The 22,436-nt window shown below is 53.3% G+C and overlaps 1 protein-coding gene and 1 pseudogene across 2 annotated transcripts in view; one reads left to right on the top strand and one right to left on the bottom strand.

Annotated features, from left to right (window-relative positions):
- The first annotated feature begins 3,629 nt into the window (after positions 1-3,629).
- FBLN1 (fibulin 1) overlaps positions 3,630-22,436 on the top strand; it is a 74,505-nt gene continuing 55,698 nt past the window's right edge. For both annotated transcript variants that reach the window (XM_012801185.2, XM_003783112.3), the window contains exons 1-3: positions 3,630-3,818; positions 16,098-16,203; positions 22,176-22,311. In XM_012801185.2, coding sequence (XP_012656639.2) covers positions 3,740-3,818; positions 16,098-16,203; positions 22,176-22,311 — 321 coding nt within the window. In that variant the 5' untranslated portion in view covers positions 3,630-3,739. The remainder of the gene's footprint in view (positions 3,819-16,097; positions 16,204-22,175; positions 22,312-22,436) is intronic.
- On the bottom strand, positions 17,828-17,922 carry LOC111723074 (annotated as a pseudogene).

Genomic DNA, 22,436 nt, shown 5'->3' with positions numbered 1-22,436 from the left:
AGGGATGTGCTGCCAATGTCTAGTCAGAGACTTCTGGGTCAGAGACAAGGGACTTGGTACTAGTGGTAACACAGCAGCCAGAGCTGCAGCATGAAGTTAGCAAGAGTTCCCTGTGTCCTCCAAGCTCTGGTGGGGCAAGACCCACAGGCACAATGGGCTGCATCACAGAGAACACTGAACTTGGGGGATTCACTGCATTTACGGTAAACTATCTGGAGGGAGAGGTTACTATATCCTTCCAGGTTGCTTCCTGCAAATACAACCCTGAGACATGGATACAGAGTGGCTAGGGCTTTGTCATTTGGGGCATACTCACAGACACCCAGGCCCATGGCAATTGCCTCTCCCAACACCTGTGTGTAGCTCACTTGGGCTGCAAATATCTCAGGACCACCACGTTTCAGTGCGTCTCTGGAAGGTGGGGCCTGCCCAGAACTAGAGAGCTCTTCAAATTCACCTGGGCTTTGGGGTCTGAAGTATCCCTGGAAGCAGCCTGTCCCACCCCCTTCATTTTACCGTTGGGAAACTAAGGCCCAGAAAGGGTCTTGGTCAAGGCCAGGGGCTGGGGGGCAGTGAGTAGGAGGTCAGGACTGGTGCTTCCAGGCTCTGTCCTAAAGGCACATCACTGTCACCTCCATCTCAGCAGCTGACAATGACCACTCCATAGCTGTCAGCATCTCCTTGGATTCTCAGAACTGTATGAAAGCCTATCATTGTCCCATGTGACGATAAGGAAATGCAGTATCAAAGAGGTTCAGTAACTTGCTCAAGGCCAAAGAGCCAGGGAGTGGCAGAGCCTGGATTAGAAACCAAGTGGTCTGGCCTCAGAGCCTGGCCTCTCTCCCCAAGTTCAGTCACCTCTTCCTGCTGGTCCGGGAGGTTTTCACAATGGTGCTTGTTTTCCTGTTAGCTGGAGGCTGACTTTCCAAGTCACTAGCCACAGGGACAAGAAGGTCTGGAGAGGTTGTGAAGGACAGCCCTAGGACCAGGACCAGGGTGAGTGCCTAAATGGTAAAGTGGGCCTTGGAAATGGAGTTAAGCTGGTGAAGCTGCAGGAAAGGCTGGAGCAGGATAGGTCTCCCTGTCCCGCTGCTGCAGGCCTGGTTCAAGCTTTTCTCTCCCAGTGAAACCCTCTACATGCCCAAGGGCACCACCTCCCCCAACTGGCCCTGCTTTCTAATTCCCAGCAGAGCTTCTCAGTCCTGGCCTCACTGACTTCTGTGCCACCCCAGGCAGTCCCAGGAAGAACCACTATTTAACCCCTTCTTGGATATTACCTTCTTTTGGTTTCCTCCCACACCTCTGCCTGTTTCTTCCAGTCTCTTTCTGGATGCCCCAGGTTCCTCCTCGGTCACCTTCTCTTGGTCCTGTCAACTCCAATTCACCTCTTTTCTCCCCTGGCTTAAACAAGTCACATTAATACTACAGTAGTAATGTCTCCGACCTGTTCTGAGCTCAGAGCTCCACCACCACCTACTCAGCTGTCTGCTGAGGGATCTTCCAGCACCCTACACCATCCCTAGTCACAATGGACCAGTTCCAGCCAGCTCACACCTATTTTAGCACTCTGGGAGGCTGAGGTGGGAGAATTACTTGAGCTCAGGAATTTGAGACTAGCCTGAGTAAGAGCAACGAAAAATAGAAAAATTTGCCAGATATTGTGGCATGTGCCTGTAGCCCCAGCTATGTAGGGGGTTGAGGCAGGAGAATCGCTTGAGCCCAGGAGTTTGAGGGTGCTGTGACTAGGCTGAGGCTGTGGCATGCTAACCTGGGCAACAGAGTAAGACTGTCTCAAAAAAAAAAAAAGAAAAAAAATCAAACAATGGACCAGATCCTTTCCCTGAGCTGCCTCTAAGCCTTTGAAGGGGCTGTTCCCCTGCTCAGGAAACCTTTCCCACTCTTCAACTCTCAACAGCCAGGCCAGTCACATGTGACTCCTCTGGGAGGCCTCCAAGCCTGGAGAGCCTGGAGGCAGTTAGCACACAGGCCCTTTCATAAACTTTGGGTTCTCTGCAAACCTCTAACTTGTAAGCCATCCTGTGGAAACATGAGTTTTTTGCCTTTTTGCTTTTGCTTTTTAAATTTAATATGCATTCAGAAGAGGGTACTTGTCATAAGTGAACAACTTAAATTTTCACAGAGCGGCTCAGCGCCTGTGGCTCAAGTAGCTAAGGCACCAGCCACATACACCTAAGGTGGTGGGTTTGAATCCAGTCTGGCCTCCAAACAACAATGACGGCTGCAACCAAAAAAAAAAAAAAATAGCCGGGCGTTGTCGCGGGTGCCTGTGGTCCCAGCTACTTGGGAGGCTGAGGCAGGAAACTCGCTTGAGCCCAGGAGTTGGAGGTTGCTATGAGCCAGAACACTCACTACCCAGGGCGATAGCTTGAGGCTCTGTCTCAAAAAAAAAAAAATTTTTTTTTTCACAGAGCCCAACCTCATAACCAATACTCCTGTTAGGAAAACTGATCCTAATGAGTCCCCAGAAAGCTCCTCAGGCCCATTCCAGCCACAAACCCACCCAGGATCATATGTCTCCTGACTTCTGACCCATCTCTGCCTTTTACGTAAATGTAATTAGGCATAAGCCTTCCTCTGAGACCGGCTCTGCTGTTGTGCTGTGTCTGTGGGTCAGTCGATTTGAGGATGCTGCGTGTTCGCAGGTGGAAGCTATCATGAATACTGCTGCTACGAACATTCTAGCACGCACGTGTGTCTTTTGGGGCACATGTGTATGCGTTTTCTCTGGGCATGAACTGGGATAAACTGGCAGCTCTGTGAGCTCAGGGACCCATGCACGCAGCTAAGCACTGTTGCTATGCGGCTCCTCCCGTTCCTCCACATCTTCATCTACGCTAGCTTTTTCTTTCTTCTTCTTTAAAAAAAAAAAAATCTCTTTGTGGCTGCAACATACGAATTCATCACCCTCAGTGCCCACTGACCGGCTGCAGCCTTGAATTCCTACGCCAAGATGTGGCTGCTGCAGGCCCAGCGCAGAGGCCGCCTCTCTTCTTCCTCTGGCTTCGGGGTTCCCGCTCACAGGGGTACCCTAGCGGTGCTGGGAAGTTGGTTAAGTCTGTCCGCTGCCCGACTGGCAGTCCCCAGGGTAGAGCCGAATCCCAGCCTGGGGTGGTCCCAGTCTGGGATCAGCACGAGACCCCAGACTGGCGGGAAGCGGCCGGCGAGCAGGCGCGGGCTCTGCCGCGGGGAGCTCCCAGCGTGTCACGTCCTTACGCCCCTACAGTGGGCCTCCGATTTGGGGCGCTGCCCGCGGCCAGGTCACCGCTCCTTTCTGCCGAGCCCCGCGGGACTGACTTTTGGTCTGGAGCTCGCGGCCGGCAGGCGGCGCGGGGGTGGGCGGGATCCAGTTTCAAGGGCGCTGGGAGCGGGTAGAGTTGGGGATGCGTCCAGCCCGAAGGCGCCCCACTTCTGTGTCCCCTTCCAGGGAAGTCGGGGGTCCAAATCCCCACCTTCAGCCGTGGGCTCGCGGCCCGGTGCCGGGCAGGGAGGAGTCCCGGATGGCCCTGGCAGGGGGCGGCCGGCGGAGGGAGGACGGGGCGGCCCCGGCCCCGCCTCCGCCGCGCCCTCCTCCCGGGCGGGATAATTGAACCGCGCGGCCGGGGCCCAGCGTTGGCTGCGGAGGCTCGGCCGGAGCGTGTAGCCCGCGCTGCCCGCCGCACCGGCTGAGCAGGGATCCGCACCTCCGCCTTTGTCCGCCGCCCGCCCGCCCGCTGGCCCCATGGAGCACGCCGCCCCGTCGCGCAGGGTCCCGCTGCCGCTGCTGCTGCTTGGCGGCCTCGCGCTGCTGGCGGCCCGAGGTAGGGACGCCCTGGGCCCACGGGCCCCGATTTAAGTCCCTACCCCCTCTGGCCGGCGCTCCTCGGTGGTTTTTGGTCTGAGGTTACTCCGAGCCCGTGCGCTGTCCTGCGCCGCGCCCCCTGGGCAGTCATAGCGCCGTCCTTGAGCTGCGTGGCCTCCGAGGCCCGGGCGACATCCGCGCCCCTCCCCCGCTGTTGGCTCGGGTCCTGGCCACTTCACTAGCTTGGGGGACTTGTTTTAAAGACGGGACCCCCACCGCCCTCCTTTCTGGCTGGCCCTCTCACATCTAGCCTCCTAACCAGTCCTGGCAAATTGTGCCGGCCCTTGGGTCCCACTCGGGGCCGTGGGGGTTGGGGACCATTGACCCGAATGACCGGGAGTTACTGACCCCACTCTGAGCCGTGCATTTTGCACCTGAAGCACCTTTGGTGTATCTCTTCTCACTGCCGGCGCCACCACCTCTAGATCGAGGCTGTTGTACCCTGAGGAAGCTCAGCCTAGAAGTTGGAGAACAGTAATTTATCCAATAGACACAACGGGGGTCCGGGGGGGGGGTATGGGGCCGGGTACATGGGTCTGGGCAGGAGGAAATTTGGAAGGTAAGGAAGTAGTCTGAAGGTTTTCAGGGCCTTAACTGGGGGCGGGGAGGGAGGGGCCCCTTTTGGGACTCCAGAGGGACCCAGGCAGTGGTTCTGACAAGCTCCATACTCAGTTGGGACTGGGGACAGGCCACTTCCAAACCACTTCCACCTATGGCAAAGGGGATGGAATCTTCAAAAGCAGATGACCCAGAACTGCTTGTCTCCAGTGGTGGGACTGATAACAGGATAAGCGCCACCCAGACTCTCTCTGTCTCTCTTCCCTAATCCCCAAGGCCTGGCTCCTGAGGATCAGAGCAGCTATGGAGGAAGCAGAGCCATGACCTCTGATCTCTCTGCTGACACCCCCACCCCCATGGCTTCTCAGAGCCATTAGCCAGGCCTGGCCCTACTGGAGTCTTTGTTCTGCCAGCGGCCTGGGTCCAGAGGAGTGCACCAGGCCACCCTTGCAGCCTCAGATTCTTTATCCCTGGTTTCTATTAAACCATGATAACCATCCTCTTCCTTGATCAAAAGGTCACTAGTCCCAGCTAATGCTTGTGGAGGGATGTCAGGAGAGGAAGGGGAGTTGGGGGCTCACTGTGTAGGGATTTCTGGGCTTGCTTGCTGCACAGACCTCTGTGGAGTTCTGGTTGTTTCAGGCACTGGGCATGGCCTGGGTCATTTTTCGGGGTTGGAGACAGTGTGGGGAAGTGTGGGTCTCAGTGTTGGCACCAAGAGCCATCCTGGCCCCTGGAAGCTTCTGGAGGCTTCCTGGAGGAGATGGTGGAGGGAGCCACAAGCAGGAGGAGGGCATTTTCAGGCACTGTGAGGGAAAACCCCCTGCAGGGCAGGGAGGTGGGGAGACCTTGGAGCCAGGGTGGGAAATGTAAGGAACATCCGAGACCCCACATTTTATAGATGAAGAAAAGGAGGAACAGAGAGAAGGCATAGTTCATTCAGCTTTCACCAGCAATGGTGTCCCCAAGTCCTCCATCACTGTTCTTTCCTGCCTACTATTTGAGAGAAATTTCTCCCTTGCTTGTTTAACTTTGCCTGAGCACCCCCAGGACTTGCTGGCTCAGGGTGGCTCACAGCTCCACGGTTTTTCTCCATAGAGAAGTTTCTAATTTGGAGGGTATAAAAAGCCTTTTAACTGCACACTTTGATGAGAACAGCTGGATTGTCCTGTGAGCCTTTTGTTTCTTCAGGGGAAAACCCTTTTTGTGTTTTCAACAACTTTAGTTTGGTGCAGTTTGGGAAGAGGAGGTTAGAAGATGCCTGGCTCCTTTCTGCAGCAGTGAGGCTCCCTGCAGCCCTGCAAGGCTGTGGGGAACATGGCTCTTACTCTCAGAGAGCTGTGGGGCTATCAGGAAACATGCAGTTCAAAGGGGATCTTGGAAAAGGCATTCAGATGGTGAGCCCTTTAACCAATTGGCTGAAACTCCTTTGGTGACCAGGACGCCTGGCTGCTTAAGCTTTAATGCAGAAGAGCACTGATCTTTCTTGCCAAAGGCAGAGATGGAACCGCCTGTCTGTCCTGGGTCTGTCGGTCCCATTGGGCCTTAATGAAAGCTGGGGTGGTGGTGAGAGAGGGGAGGAGTGTGTTGGGAAAAGCAATTATGTTTTCTCCAAAGCTTTCTGAGCCTCTGGCTGCAGTGTTTCCAACTGATTAAAAGTCCAGTTGGGAGGGAGAACAAAGGCCAGAGAGGACTTGGCTTAAAAACATATGGTCTTTGCCGCTGCTGGAACTTTCTCAGTCAGGAGGTGGAGGATTGGGTGCTGAACACAGAAAGATGAGACTTGGGGTGCTGTGGGTGGCAGTACTGGCACCTCACTTCTGGTACTGCCTGAGTGTGGGGCCCTGAGCTTACTCATCCTCATGCCCCAGCAGGGTGCCACGGGCTCCATGGGGCTGCCAAACCCGGCTGGTAAAGGTCCCTTCCAAGTGACATGCTTAGGCATTCAGGATTGTCTGGGGGCTATGACGGGGGCCCTTACGCCATGTGGCCCATATTCCCAGAGGATGGAGAAAAATGAATTCAGCCCTACTGACAGAGTGGGGGAAGACTTCCTGGAGGAAGCAGCGTGCAGCTCTCAACCTCCGGGAGAAGGATGGGGTGGAGGGTTTCCCACCAGAGGGAATGGCCTGGGCAGAGGCCCAGAAAGCAAGAGAAAACATGAGATTTCAAGGGAGCTCTCAAGAGTTCTTCCCCTCCTCAGGATTGGGGGACCGCACTGCCTAGTTATTACTCCAGCAGTGCCCCCACCCTGCTTGTTACTCCTTTAAGGCTGGGCTCTGTGAGCAGTGGGCACATGGGCAGGCCAGCTTGGTGTGTAGAGTTTTATGAAAACAGCTCAAACAGGGCACGTAATTATTTTGCCAGTATATTTTATTTTCCTTTTGCAAAACATCAAGTCATAATAATTTAATTAATACAGGGTGGACGTAAAGTTCATGTGCAATTTAAATTAGTTTAACATAGTAAATTGCACATGAACTTTATGTCCATCCTGTATATGTTCTTGCAGGCCAGTATAGTTCCAGTTTCCTTGCAATGATTTCAAACGTGTCCACATACTTCCTTAGGGTCAGAGACCCCCTCGCTGCCCCAGCCACTAGCTCACAGCAGGCAGAGTGGGGCCTGAGTCTGGGCTACCTCCTTTAACCTCAGGCTGGGTCGGGAGTCGGGAGGGAGTGGAGTGCCTGTCCCTCCAGCTGCCCAGAGTCCTCAGGGTGAGGATGGTGTGCAGGGGTCCCAATTCTGAAAGTCCCTTGAAAGATCTTGACAGACATCATAATCTCTCTGCATCCATTTCCTCTGTGTGAGATGAGAGCATGCTTTGCTCTAGGTGATTAACTAAAACTAAAATATTTTCCATTTACTAATGTAATCCTTTCAATGATTCTACAAAGAATGGTGATCCAATATTTTTCTTGAGCCTATTTTTCCTTCTGGACCCTGTCACCTGCTACAGTAAAAAATGTGCCGTACCTTTTGCCCCCTATGTGGGAAGTCTTGCTTCCCATTTACCTGGCTCTTCTCTGCGGACCCACTCAATGCCATTCCTGCGAGTCACTGTGGAAACCTGGCACCTGTCCTCACAGCCCGGCTTGCCCCACCTGCGCCCACTTCACCTGTGTTACCTGGCTGCACCCTCATCCCAATCCCACGAAGGAAGTGCCGTCAGGATCCTGATCCTACAAGGAGGACAGGGAGGATGGCGGGGCACACAGCTACTCAGTGTCAGCTCAACTCGCGCGTTTTCCTAACCAGGCCCTTGGACGGCCTCCCTCATCTTTCGAAGACATGATTTTTTAAGCCCAGCTTTAGGAGGAAGCTGCTGTTTCCTTCAGGACTGTGAGCTTTAGAGTCACAGCTGGTTTGAAGGCCGCCCTGCACTGGCAACTTGCTGAATGACCCCACCCCCACCCTGTTTGGTAGGGTTGCTAGGCTCACATGAGATCCTTTGTTTCTGCAGACCTTTACTGAGTGACTGCTTGGGGCAGGGTGCATAATGAGACATAGCCTGGCCCAGCCCCCCTAGTACTAAGTAAGGGGGCTTTCAGGGAACAACAGATCACGCAAAAAAGGAAACAGATGTGTCCCAAGTGTTCACATGTATGTGCTTGTATGTGAGTTGGGGTGGTTAGGGAGGAATTCCCAAAAGAAGGACCTGTGAGCTGGTGTAGTGTGAATATGCTGGCCTGAGAAGAGGAAGGGACCCAGGACCAGTGGCCTGCGGAGCTCCAGCTTCCAAAGGCAGGGTGCAGAGGGATGTGTGACCGGTGGCCAGAGAGGTGAGAGAAGAGCCAAGAGAGTTGAGTCCTGGAGGCCAGGAGGGCCCTGGAGCTTGGTGGGATGCTGCAGAGATGGGTGGCAGAGGTGAGGGTGGCCTTCATGTGCACTGAGCTGGAAGTGCTAAGCTGCTGCCTGGAGGGAGCACAGGGAAGTGCCCCTGCTTTCCTGGAGACCCCATGATGGATGCTGGGGGTGTGCTCAGATCCGGCATGTGAGGGCTGTGGACATAGGCACCTCTTGCACTGGGGACTGGCCCTGCGGCCCTAAGAGCAGACTCCAGCATGCCCTGCTTCCTCCAGATGCCCTTAAAGAGGAAATAGGGGTCTGTCCTCATCCTGGACCTGCAAGGGATGCAGAGATACCAGGACAACCTGGCTGGAGCCCTTCTGGCTTCCTTGGCTCTGGAGGGCCAGGCTGCTAGAGCAGGTAGCTTTAGTCTTGCCTGGTTCTGTTTGTCTGGAATTTTCCATCCGAGTCTCCATGGCTGACATCTTGATGTCTTGCTGCTTAGTTACTCAGTCCTTGATATAGTTGGGTCCCCCTGCAACTCTCTGCTGCAGCTTTAGACAGTGCTTTGGGGCAGAAGGACCAGACCCCGAGTCCAGGAGGTACATAGGATGGGGCAGCAGGATTCCATCCATGTCCTGAAACCCTGAGGCCCTTACCTGCCTCTAGGCTTCTGAGCCTGAGCAGAAGAAGAGAACTGAGGCTGGCTCCTGATCCCATGCCTTCCCGCACCCCTGCCTATTCATGGAGCTTGGCCAACTTTTTATTTTGCCCAATGAGGATATTAAAATAAAAATGGGAACCCAGCCAACCTCCATCTTGTATGGTTACCATTTCATAGCTGTAGAAGACATTTTAATGCCCCCAAATTTTGGAAGGGTGAAAGGAAGCATTTTATTTATATTTATTTAATTGTTTTGAGACAGAGTTGTGCTTTGTTGCCCTCAGTAGAGTATTGTGGTGTCGTAGCTCACAGCAACCTCAAAACTCTTGGGCTCAAGAGATCCTCTTATCTCAGCCTCCCGAGTAGCTGGGACTATAGGCACCCACCACAATGCGTGGCTAGTTTTTGTATTTTTAGCAGAGACCTGTCTCTCTCTTGCTCAAGCTGGTCTCTTGCTCAGGCTGGTGTGGAACTCCTGAGCTCAAGTGATCCACCTGCCTTGGCCTTCCAGAGTGCTGGGATTACAGGTGTGAGCCACTGTGGCTGTTGAAAGAAAACACTTTCAGTGGAGTCAGGCTGGCTTCGTGGAGCTCCTGCAGTTCTCCTCATTTCATGGTGAACCAGCGGGAATTTTGTCAGAGCAGTGCCCATTTGAAGTGGGGTTTGGAATCTGCCTTTGATCATAGGCCAAATCCTCCACTTTGTTTACAGATGAAGAAACTGAGGCCTAGCCTTGCTCCAGGTAGAAAACGCATCAACTGTGGACTCTAGGCCCTGGGGTCCCTGCCCTTTGTCTCCCCACTATGACCCTGTGCAGTGGGACCTCAGTATTAGATCACGGGCCTCTGGAGAATGGGATCAGGCATTGTCCACAGTTCTTGCAATGTTTATAGCTAGCAGGCTGGCATTTCGGAAGGTTCCACTTGAAGAGTGGTACAGAATCCCTGGGACCACCAGCCTAGCATCTGTAGTCCTGGAAAAAAAGTGTGGCTGTATCCTTACAAAGCGTCAAGGGCACAGGCCCCATGGGCCACATTGCCTGTGTTCCTTAAACTTTGAGTCTCTGTGTGCCTGGAAACATGTAGTATGCTGTTTGCTTTCCTGTAATTACCACAATTCATAGTTTGCACCATAATCTTTATGAAGGTTTAATTTACCTGGAAGATATTTGGTTTTTGCAGCTGTCTCAGGTAACAAATGGTATCTGACGCCTGGGAGCTAAGCTGTGTCTCTCTCCACTTGTACACTGATTACTTGGGGCAGGCATGTCTCTTTCTCAAGAGAGGTGATAGATATGGGGGTGGAGGGTGGGCCACCTGGCAGTGTCAGCCTTGAGGGTGAAAAAGAATGGTCTCTGGGTCCTGGTGTGATAACCTTTCCATTTGTTTAATGTTGAAGATTCTGGGTTTTCTCTGTGGCTTGGGTGCTGAGGTCAGTACTCTTCCTGGTTTTGTTGGTCTCCCCAACATTATAAGCAGGCTCCCTTACCAGCCCATTTTACAGAGGAAGAAACCGAGGCTCAGTGAGACGTAGCAAGAGTGGGAGCCAGTTCGAGGGCGAGCAGCGTTGTTGCCCACCACGTTGGCTTCCCTTGGAAAGTCTGAGTTGAAGGTTAAGGAGATTTTTGCGAGAGGGTTCCTTCTTGGTTTATATTTAGTATTATGGGTTTGTGGGGCTAATGCACATAGTCACGTGACAGGAGTCAGACTAAAACTGTAGTTGGTTAAACTTTCTTCTCAGAAGAAAAAAAAGAAAAATGATCTGTGAACGAAGATTCCAGATGGGCGGAGGTCCCCCTTCTCTCTTGAGGGTACCCACAAGCCTGGTGATGGGGCTTTGAGAGACCAGTGAGTGTATGGTGGGCTTGGGTGGGCGTCAAGGTAATTTCTGAATTTGGGAACCACTCATGGCTGTCCGTTGTGGGGGAGATGGAAGAAGCAGCCACAGCTTCCTTTGCCCCAAGTTGCTTTCCCGACTGCTCAGATGCGGTGGGGTTTGTGTGTGAGTTGCTTTGATTTTATGCCTTCCTGAAGGTGTTGCCAGTGGGTGGGTGACTCACCAGAGGGTTGGCCACATGCTGTCCACCCTTGTGAAACTCTGGTGGTTTCACAGACCTCTGGTGAAACTGTTGGAGGCAGGAAACTCTGCAGGAGGCACCACTGGTGGAGCTGGAAGTGTGGCTTAAAGAAGTAGGTGCGGGGAGGTGGCAGGGGGAGGCAGCTCTGTGGGCCTCAGGTAGCCCCCAGTGTGTGCAAGAAGCTGGTTTTAGATGACCAAAAGGTGACCTGATCCCCAGATAAAAAGAAGTGAGTGGGGGTACCCGAGGTGGGGCAGGAGGCCAAGGCCATAGCACAGCTTCGTGCATCCCTGTCTTCCTGCCCTCTCTAGACTCTCTGAGGAGTTACTATCCCCAGGGTGATTTTTGTTTTTGTTTTTTAATTTAAAATCATCTTTATTTTGGTTGCTTTATTACTGAACATTTTAACTGGTCCCATTCCTCGTCTCATAGTTTGCCATGGAAACCATCGCCTCCCCTATCACACAATCTAAAATACAATTTACTAATGCAGTCCTCTGTGGGTGATTCAGGTTAGTGCATTCAAACAACATGGATTGAAAAAGGCTTCTAAGTTTGTGGGCAAAACATTCAATTCCTTTCCTAATGATGTTACAAAACGGCCCACAAACACTAAATTATTTTGTGTAAAAAATGTATTTTTTACTGTGGAAAATTATGCATTGCATACAACTTGGCCATTTTGACCATTTTAGAGGCATAGTCAATGGTGTCACACACATTCATGGTGCTGTGTAGCCGTCACACACCCATTAAACGCGGACACCACCACCCCCCACCCTGCCCCGGCCCCAGCGCCCACTACGGTATCATATGAATTTGACCCCTGTAGGGACACCATGGGTACTCTTACCCTGGGCCACAATACCTGCCTGGTTGACCACATTTGATTTTCATAGCTTGAGTAAATTTTGTTTCTTTGAAAGGAAACCAAGGCAGGATATTTCCTTTTCTATTGGAATGTTCCTTGGAAGAGATGTATATGGGGGTTGGACTGTGGATAGCACTGGCTTTTGTGCTTCAGATATCCTGGTCCTCCCTGCTGGGAGAGAAGGAGGTGGTTTTACTTATTTTTGAACACAGTTAATAACAGACCTTTCTTGTGTGGGATACCTGCATCTTTTAAAGACCAACGTGCCAGGGATTGTATCTCTGTTGGCATCTGGAGCTGTGACACCCTGGGCAGTTCTTAGACAGTCCCCCTCTGTCTAGGAGACCCTCCTCTCCCCTGCAGTTCAGTTTTCCTCTATGGGTTGGGGGCAGCCAATGCTGAGCCCGCCAGAGAAACTGAGGCCCAGCTCCAAGGCTAAGAAAGCGGCAATTCATGTCACTGGGATAACCCCCAACCTATCTCTGTTTTTTGCCAGAATTCCAACCAGCCCTGCACTTCTCTAGAGTGGTCAGCTCTAGTCCAGGGATTTTCCCTTGGGGTCGCTCCTTCCACCTCTGGGATGACCAAGGAAGAGACCTGTTTTGGGGGATAGGACGTGAATTAAATAGCTCCTGAGCCTCAGTGTTTGTGTGGGGCATGGGCGGGTGCTGTGGGCACAGTGAGAGGGGGAAGATACCGTGCCTGTCCCAAAGGAGGCTTAATTCAGGGAAGGCAGAAAGAGCAGCTCAGGAGGCTGTGAGAGCCGAGCCTGATGCTGGAGCCCAGGGCTGAGGAGCAGCAGGCGAGAGCAGGGGCCGGTACCCTCCGCATGGAGCTGGACATGCACCAGTGGCCCAGGTGGGAGCCAGGACACCATAACATTTATGTTCACGTCATTGGTGACTTGACTCCACTCAGCTTCCTCTGCTGTCCACGTGAAGTCCGATCTGAGTCACTGCTATGACAGTGGGTGGTGGGGCGCCTCAGGCTCACCTCCAGGCTCCCACAATAACCCTGCGACTGGTGGCTTCCCAGAGCAGGAGTTTGCCTAGCAGTGGGATGGCAGGGCTCAAATCCAGGTTGGCCTGCGCTGAAGCTTCCTCCCCTCTCCTGGCTCCTGTGTCCCGGGAGCAGCCACAGGCTCTTCAGAGGAGTATGGTACCTGCCATGCTGTGTCTTCCCTTATGTGCAGGGGCCCCCAGCAAGTCCTCAGGAAAATGCTTCAGCCCTGACCTGGAGCTGGGGAGCTCTGGCTGGCCAGCTGGGCTCCAGGGCTGCAGATCAGCCCCAGGCCCTCCCTGGAAACCCCAGCGTTTGTGCTTCACTACCAGAGCTGAGGGGCCGCAGCCCTCAGTATGCAGCTGGAGTCCTGAAATGTTTCTGCCTTGGACCTGGTTCTTCTTCTGGGGCTCTAGGCTTAGCAAATAATCATGGATTTAGGAATAAAGATTTATGAATCAAGATGTCCCACCCAGAGCTGTTTGTTCCTTCCTGTTGGTTAAAAAAAATGGAAATGACCTGTATCCCAAAATAGGAGAAATGTGTTAGGAGATGGGGCTGCTTCTACACACATGACATGGTATGACAGCCACAGTGCATACCATGTCCTGGCCACAGTGATGACAGGATGAACATAAGGGGCTGAGGGAGGACAGCTGGTGAGTGAGGGGCCTTGTCCACAGGGCCCTCATGGGTCAGGGTGTGAGGCCCCTGGCTCTCCACACAGCCCCAGATAACCCCACTCTGCAGAACTCCCAGTGCTGGGCTGCTCAGAACATTCATGCTTCATGTCAGGTGCATTCCAAGTGTCCAGACTGACCGAAGGACTTGCTGATGGTCCCGCTGAGAGTAAGGTTCAAGGTGCCCAGCCTCCCCCACAGGAACCGCTTTCAGACTTCTCAGCTCTGGGCATGACGTTCCCTCCCTGCTGGGGACCTGGAGCCCTGCCCTTCACCTGTGTCTGCCTTTCTGCAGAGCTGGGGCGGATCCTCTCTGGGGAACTTGCATACCAAGACTGGGCTACGTGTCCCCCATTTCTCATGAGCTACGGTGGCCAGTCCCTTTGACCACTTAACATACTTCAAGCCTCTGCTTCTGAGCTTGCTCTGCGCTCAGAACTTTCTGGCTTTAGCATCTTATCAGCGCCTCTGTGGCCCCATTTTTACCTCCAGCAAAGCTGTGGCTCAGAGAGGTGCAAGTTGCCTGTTGGAAGACGCAGAGCAAGGGAGTGCTAGAGCTACTCAGTGCTGTGGCTGCCACGTACTGGCCTTTCTACCAGTAAGACAGATAAGAGAACAAGAGACACACCCATTCTCAAGACACTTGTGGTTGGGAGGGGAGGTGGACAGAGGGAGTATGGGGGAAGGGAGGACACACTCCCTGTGTAGGGTGGTGCTGCCGGAGCAGAGGGGCACCCAAGCCAGGTGGGATGGCTGACAGGCTGCTGTGAGGAGGTGACAGACAGGGTGGGGGCCACCGACCAGGACAGGCACTGCAAGAAGGCAGGAGGGGTGAGACTGCAGGCAGGGGGCCTGGAAGCAGAGGCGGGAGTCAGGGTGACTGCATGGAGGGGAACCTTGGTGTCAGGTCGGGAACCACGGCCATATCTTATCTGTAATAGATAAAGTCCTATGTTCTGTGAATGTTTTACTGAAGGATGAATCGAAGATGAATGAATGGGAGCTTCAAGGCGGTCCCTATAAAAACTTATGACGCACCTCATGTGGTATATGTAATTCCAGATAATTTTACGTGAGCTCCAAACGTCATGGTTGGGCACTATGAAGAGGGGACAGCTGAGGCAGGGGCCGAGGGGGAACTGGTGAGAGTAGGAATGGCCGGTATACCTTTCCCTGCAAAAAGCAGCTCAGAGTTCCCCTGAAGGTGTCACTGGGGGACCTAGTTCTCAATAAGTCCTCCATCTTCACCCCCCAGCCAGGTGAAATGCCTGGCCAAGCCCCAGCTCATCTAGGTGCTGGCCATGCCCATCTGGCATGTTTCTGAAAGTTTCACCTCTGCTGAGAGGAAGACAGGTTGTCCAAGGGCCACGTGCTCTGGATGGACACTTGACTGTAGGGGCAGCTGTGGTTGGCAGCAGATAGCCCATGTGGGTGGTTTAGGAAGGGCAAGGCTCCTTCTGAGTCACCCCAAGGGCCCAGTCTTGGAAGAATAATGAGCTCGAGGACAGCACCCCTCGGTTCTCTGAGAAACTGCCACACCAGGTGGGTTTGCCCCGCTGGGTTCTGGAAAGCCATTCACAAGAAAAGGTGGTGTTCCTTAAAGCCCAGGTGTGTAATGTCCTGCTGAGAGGTGACCTCCTGCCTGGCAGCTGAGGCTATTGGTACTAATACTTTTTGCATGTAAGTCCCTTGAGCTGAGAGCCAGGTACGTAGGCACCTTGGTATCTGATTGCTCCTTCTGGGTTCTGGCAGGGTCTTCTTCCCATTAGCTGAGGGCTGTAGCCTTGACTAGGGCCTGAGGGTCTGGTTTGTCCAGCCATGAGGGCATGGTCTGGCCACTTGGTACGTGTGAGCCCTTTCTCTGTCCTTGGTGTGAGCAGGAGCTTACAAGGCCAGGCGGCAACTGCACTGAACCAGGGCTCCCTGCCCTACCAGCCCCACCCTCATCAAACCACTCATAGATCTCTGCTTCTATAGAAAGGAGGGTTGGTGGCAAACCAAGGTCAGAAACCATCACTAGCCTTGGTATTTTCATCTGTACCATGAGGACTGGTGAATCTATACAAGTTGCTACAGAGATTAAGAGAGAGAATGTGCATGTGGTCACAGAGATGGCCCAGCAATGGTGGTACTTTCCTTCCTGACTGTGCTTGTTGCATTTTGAGTCTCCCCCTACCTCCATTTCCACTTTCTCCTCTGGAGAGTCACATCAGCTGTGCCCTGGACAGTGGTGATGTTTTCCTTGCCAGCTGGACTGTGAAGGCAGGGGCCCACTGGGCATGGCAGCATGTGCATGTCCAGCATGCGGCCAGAGCAGGGATCTGCCCATGTGTGCTTGGGCTGCAGCATCCGGTTGAAGGTGTCTGAATCCTTCCAGGTTGGATTCTGAAGGTGACAAGGAGTTGAGGACTCAGCCTTTCTAGGAAGAGTGGGGCGTGAGCTCCCAGCTGGGACCTCGTGGAGCTTCACACTGGTTTGCAGAGTGATTAAGGATGTGCTATTCCTGCCTTGCCCGATGCTCTGTCCTGGTGTGGGCTGGCGGGGGCACCCTGTGGGGTGGGCGGTGAGCTGCCCCTCAGCTTGTTCTCTTCCCTGCACAGTGGGCACCGACGTCCCCATGGAGGCTTGCTGTGCAGACGGACATCGAATGGCCACTCAGCAGAGGGACTGCTCACTGCCTTACGCTTCGGAATCCAAAGAATGCAGGTATGTTTGCCAGTGGCCCCATTTTAACTAGAGCAATGTTCTTTTAGAGGAAAACAGAGGAGGAAGTGGCAGTGTGTGCCAGGTCCCCAGGGAGAGGCAGGGTAGCGGGGCTGGATCCACCCGACTGTCGGTGGTGTGTCAGCCGACACTGCCTCCCTCCGAGCTGCGCTGTCCTCTGTGTGCCTATGGGCCTGGCACGGCCTTGGCTCACCCTTCCTGTCCACGGTGTGGTTGTCAGGGCGTCTGTCCACTTGACTGGGCTGGAAACAAGGAGACCTGGGTTTGCAAGCCTGGCTGCCACAGCTGCACGGCCATGGGCAAGTCAGTTTCCCCCTACGAGGAGGGGGCAGTCTGGGGAGTGGACGAGAGCATGTAAATCTGTGCAAATGGAAACGTGACCTGCCTGTAGACCCCGAGGAAGCCACTGAGGCAGGCCCAGGGAAAGGGTTCCCGCAGCCTGTCACTCACCTCATGCAGCAACCAGCATCTGGATTGACTATTTTTATTCTTCTCTTCCTACATCAACACAAGATCCCTCAAAATTACAATATATAGTGAAAATAGGTAATGCTGATCATCAGCATAGAGTAGCAGTAACGATAGCAGCAAGACCTACTTTGTGCTGAGTCTTTGAGGCATGTTACCCCATTTCACCTTATTACTGCCCAGGTGCCTGGCTGGTAAAGTGACATGAGGATTTGAACCCTGAACATGTGTCTGGGAGGCGAGGGTGTGAAAGCTCCTAGAAATTGACATGTGTTTGTTTCCTCTGCCTCTAATTCAAGTGTGAGCAGCCGTGATGCGTGATGCGTGGAGCTGTGGGGTGTGGGGTGTGGGGCAGAGGGCTCTGGCGGAAGGAGCACGTGGGAGTCTCATCGTCTCCGTCTAGAGTTTTGCAGTTGTGTTGGCGCTAAGTACGGGCTGCTGCCTGCCAGAGGTGATGGAGCATATCAATCTTGATTGAGGAAGTTCTTGGAAAGTCAGAAGCTTTGTAGACCAAACAGAGGAAGAGAAAACAGGAAACTGACACCGCTTGAATTGCCTAGAAGACCCAGGGGTTGGGATTTATGGGGCATCTGCCAACTGTGGCGGTGACTCTGGCTCTTGGAGTGGCCTGGAAGCATGGTGGGGGGCGGCTGCTGGCAGTCCTGCAGTGAGGCTGGGCAGTAGGCGCTGGCGAGAGCTGGAATGGAGCTGGGGAGCTGGACTGACCTGGGGTGGGCTTTCCTACTGGGTGACCTGAGCCAGCGCCGAGCCTCAGTTTCCCCAAGTGTAAAACAGGGACCATAATAATTCCTTTATATCTGTTATAATGATCAGAGATGACAGGTGAAATCAGCACCACAGCCAGACAGCTTGCTTGGCTGCTGTGCTAAAGCACAAAGGCTGAGCAGCGCCAATAGCAGATGCTTATTCCCTCATGGCTCTGGAGGCTGGAAGGTCAAGGTGTCAGCACGGTTGGCTTCCTCTGAGGCCTCTCCTTGGCCAGGAGGTATTGTCCTCCCTGCGTCCTCCCATGGTTTTCCCTCTGTCTAGGTCCTATGTTTTCTTCCTCTGAGGACACCAGTCCTATCGGATAACAGCCCACTCTAATGATCTTATCTTACCCAAAGTCCTTCATTTTATTCTGTGTGCCAACATTGTAACAAGATTTGAGGGAGGCACGTCTTACATGTGAGCTGAACACACGAGTGTCACATTTACACACCACCAAAGGGTCTAATCACCCCTTCAAAAGCCCTATCTCCAAATACAGTCCTGGGGCAGGGGGATTATGACTTTGACAGATGACTTTTTTTGAGACAGAGTCCCACTCTATCACCCTGGGTAGAGTGCTGTGGTGTCATAGCTCGCAGCAACCTCAAACTCCTGGGTTCAAGCGATTCTCTTATTTTAGCCTCTGGACCAGCTGGGACTACAGGCACCTGCCACAAGGCAAGATGGGGTCTTGCTTTAGCTCAGGCTGGTCTCAAACTCCTAAGTTCAAGCGATCCACCCATATTGGCCTCCCCCAGTCAGGATTCTAGGTGTGAGCCACGGTGCTGAGCCCTTGAATTTGGGTTTTAGTCTCTGCTGAATTTATTACTGACTTCGACTGACCAATGTCTTTGATAAGTTTTGGAATTAGCTATAATCCTCAGTGGCTCTCAGAGTCCAAAGAAAATACCTTCTTAACTGTGAAGTGGGCATTTGTTTTATACGTCTTGGTCTAGGTATATTTAAAACATGTGTTAAGAGATTTCCAGAAATGTAAAAACTGTCATCTGAACGGCTGAAAGGGAATTTCTTCCCTCTCTATGGGAAGGATGGGTCCAGCCTCCCAGGTACCCTCGACTTGTTTCTTCCTTTATCACATGAGGCCTCAGGAAATTCTCGCTGGTTATTAGAGCTTCTGATATTACAGTGTCCCCAAAACATCTTACTGAATGCCAGGACACCACTCAAGGTGGTGATTCACACATATGAATGACCAGCCCTTTGTTTCCCTGAGGCTCTGGGAGGCAAGTTGTGTTATTCCAGTGAGCTCACAGGCCAAGGGTCACATATCTGTCTGAGGCCACTTAGTGAGCTGGCCCCTGGGCTGCCTGGCTCCAGCTGTGTCTCTACCCTATGGCACCAGCTGCTGTCCGCTGCCCTCCAACTCCTCCGCTGCATACCTCCCCTCTGCCCCATTGATGGTGATCAGGGCTCCTGGTAAGATGGAGCTCATCCAGAAATCACCTGGGAATTCAGCAAGCAGCACTGAGTGCTGCCATGGGGACTGGGAGGAGTCTTGCTCTCCCAGGTGGCTCTGGCCAGGCCAACGCTGCGCTTTCTGGGCTGTGGCCAGCAGTGCAGCAATGCCTAGGAGTGGGGATGGCCGACAGATTCAGTCTGTACTATCATTTAATGAAGCAGGGAAAGGAGAGCAGATGAGAAATCAAATTTAATGTATGAGGCTCTTCTTACAACTAATAACTAAAAGCAGTGTCAGTTTTCTCTTTTGACATGCATTCTGGGAGACTCACAGTTGAAGTAAAATTCTCCGTGTTCGTTCATTCAGCAAATTCTTGCTGATTCCTGAAGCTTGGGCAGCTCCGAGGGTCTGTGGGGCCCCCAGGAGGTAGGGCTGGCCCCAGTGGGTGGCTGGGGGATGAGCTGACCTCTCTGCAGTCATGAGACCAGCTGGCCTGCAGCCTCAGCAAGGACATATCGGGATGGCAGAAGCTGGTGGCTCTGAGGTTTCCCCAGTTCTTGAGTCACCTTGAGCAAGGCCCTGCCTTCCTTAGGATCCAGATCCAAATTTGCCTAAAATGTTGGGTTAGATTAAACCCATGCATCCATCAATGTCCTTTGGAGAAATCTGGAAATATACCAAGCCACACCTAAAGCAGGTCCCAAGATATTTTTCAGTCTTAAATCTCCCTGAACCCTTCACTTACTTATTTCACAGGTATTGTTGAGGGCCTGCTAGGTGTCAGGCACTGTTCTGACTGTGCAGGGTAAACCAGGCAATAAAACAGTTTAAGTCCCCTGGCCTTGTTGAGGTGGCACGCTACAGGGCCCAGTGCTCTCCATACTATTATGAAATCAGTATATAATCACCTACACATTCATACGCATGATAAAACACAACTATAGTCGGGAAGCACCTTGTGGCTCAAAGGACTAGGGCGCCAGCCCCATTACTGGAGGTGGTGGGTTCAAACCCGGCCCTGGCCAAAAAACTGCAAAAAAAAAAAAAAAAGTATCCACTATACCAATATATAATCACCTACACAAAAAAAAAAAAAAAAAAAAAAAAAAACCACAACTATAGTCCAGAAAGTAGGAGGGAACAGGGGGAAGGGGCGAGGGGAGGGTATTTGCTGGGAACTCACCTACAGTGCACAATGCGATGGTACATTTCAAATCTATTAAGAGTAGAGTATAAACGTCTGACCACAACAAATAAATACATGAGGTGATGGTTATGTTAATTCATTCCACATGGTATATCAAATCAGCACACTGTACCCCATAAATGTACACAGTTATGATTTAATTTAAAACCTAAGCAAAACAAGAAGTGAGCCTTATGGTTTGTAAGGAGCCAGGATGTACTGGGGGTGAACCTGCGGGGAAGGTATAGGGGCTTCTGGTCAGGGTGGGATTACAATTTTAGACAGAACTGTTAGGCCTCACTGAGAAAAGGGGCGCCTGATCCAGGACCTGATGGAGGCGGGAGACTGAGCCTTGTGGAGAGTGGGAAGGGTGTCCCAGACAGGGAACAGCCAGTGCGGAGGCCCAGAGGAGTGGCTGTGCAGGCATTGTGGGGCAGCATGCAGGGGCTGCAGGGCTGGGGCAGAGTGAGAGGGGCCCCAGCAGGTAACCAGGATGGCTGAGGGGGCTGTGGGGCCATTTTAGAGACTGGGGCTCAGAGTGACAAGAGAACCCCTGGGGGGTTTGTTTGAGTGGATGGGGCAGGGAGGCCAGTGGTTTGGAGCTGGAGGTGGCAGGGCAGGTAGCTGAGTATGAGCTGATCGTGGGCTGATGGTGGACATGACTCAAGGGAAGTACCAGGTTTTATTATCTGCACACAGAGAGGGACTGAGAGGAGGAGGCAGAGGTGGCCCCAGGGACTGCCCTGGGTTTGCCTGGACAGGAAGGGGCAGCCATGGGAGAGAGGGCTGCAAGTGAGGGGAGAGTGGAGTAGAGTTCCAAATGCCCCTTAGATGCCCACCTGGGTGGGTGGCTGGGGACCCGGGTCAGGGGTGCAGAGGGGAGGCTAGGAGGGAAATGGGGAGCTGTTGGTGTGGATGCAACATTTAAGGCTGGGGGGCTGGTGCAGCTCCTCCAGGGGGTTGTGGTTGAGGGAGAGCACAGGTGGGGTGGGGTGGGGGAGCCTGAGGGGCTGGGTCCCCTGGGGCTGCTTGGGACACTTGGGTGCTTGCATCTTTCGGCTCTTGTAAGTGACTATTCTGTGAACACGGGGGTGGGGCTGTCTTTGAGATTCTGCTTTGAGTTCTTCGGAACATATATCCAGAAGTGGAATTGCATTATGTGGTAATTCTGTTTTCAATTTTCTGAGAAGCCATTTTTCATAGCACCCACACCATTTTCCCCTCCCAGCAGCAATGCGCAGGCCCCGTGTCCCCCCAGCGCTCTCTTTTCTGCTCTGCAGAGCTGTTTCAGTGCGTGGCTATGCACGGGCCTCGCTGTTCTCTGGCAGTTTGGTAGGTACCTGTTGTTTGCAGATCTGCTGAAAGTGGGGTGATGTGTGGAACAGCACAGTACCGATGAGTCCATCCGGGGCCTCGGCACTTCTGGGGACACAGGGAAGCTGGCGGCTGCTACCTACACACAGAGGCGGCCTGGCAGGCACAGGGAAGCTGGAGCCATCTTCTTTCCTGGAGGCACAGGCTGGGTGGCTCTTCCTGCCCTTGCTGGCTTTGGCTGCAGCTGGGGTTATTTTTGTTTTGGTCTGGAGCCACCTGTGACACACCACAGCCCTCCTGCCACTCACACCCCCGGCTTCTGAGGACCTTCCCTGGAGCCCTGGCATGGCTGGGAGATGTAGGCCCACAGCCAGGTGCCTCCCTGTCACCATCCCTCACTTCTCCATCTCTGGCAACTACCTCAGGAAATTCTCTGAGTTATCTGCCCTGAACCCGGAGAATGGGGATGGGCATTGAGAGGATTCCAACCTGAAGAAAGGAGTGAGCCTGGCCCTTGAGAGCACCCTGCTCAGTTTTGCTTCTCAGATGGGTGGGAACGTTCTGTGGGCGAGGCTCCGAGCTCACACAGACCAAGCAGCCTCTCTGGTGGCACAACTGGGGCTCCCAACTCTGACACCAGGCACTACTCTGCGTTCAGTCACTGAACACCTTCTGTGTGCCAGGCTGTGTGTGTGTGTGTGTGTGTGTGTGTGTGTGTGTGTGAGCAGGGGAGGGGATGTCCGGAGATGGCAGTGGCCCCTTCCCTGAGGGCTCCGCCCACCCTGCTGCCCCCAGGATGGTCCAGGAGCAGTGCTGCCACAACCAGCTGGAGGAGCTGCACTGTGCCACAGGCATCAACCTGGCCAACGAGCAGGACAACTGTGCCTCGCCCCACGGTGACAATGCCAGCCTGGAGGCGACCTTCGTGAAGGTGGGGACCCAGTGACCACACGGACCCACTGCCCATCCCCTGCTAGCCAGAAGACCTGGGCCCCCTCCTGGCTGAGCAGCATTGTCCAACAGCCCCAATCTACCTTTTGTTGTGAGCAGCAGGGG

The sequence above is a fragment of the Otolemur garnettii genome, unplaced genomic scaffold (assembly GCF_000181295.1).
Source record: "Otolemur garnettii isolate 467f Iridium unplaced genomic scaffold, OtoGar3 scaffold00007, whole genome shotgun sequence".
In the NCBI taxonomy this organism is placed as follows: domain Eukaryota; kingdom Metazoa; phylum Chordata; class Mammalia; order Primates; family Galagidae; genus Otolemur; species Otolemur garnettii.
This window is presented reverse-complemented; position numbering and strand designations above follow the sequence as displayed.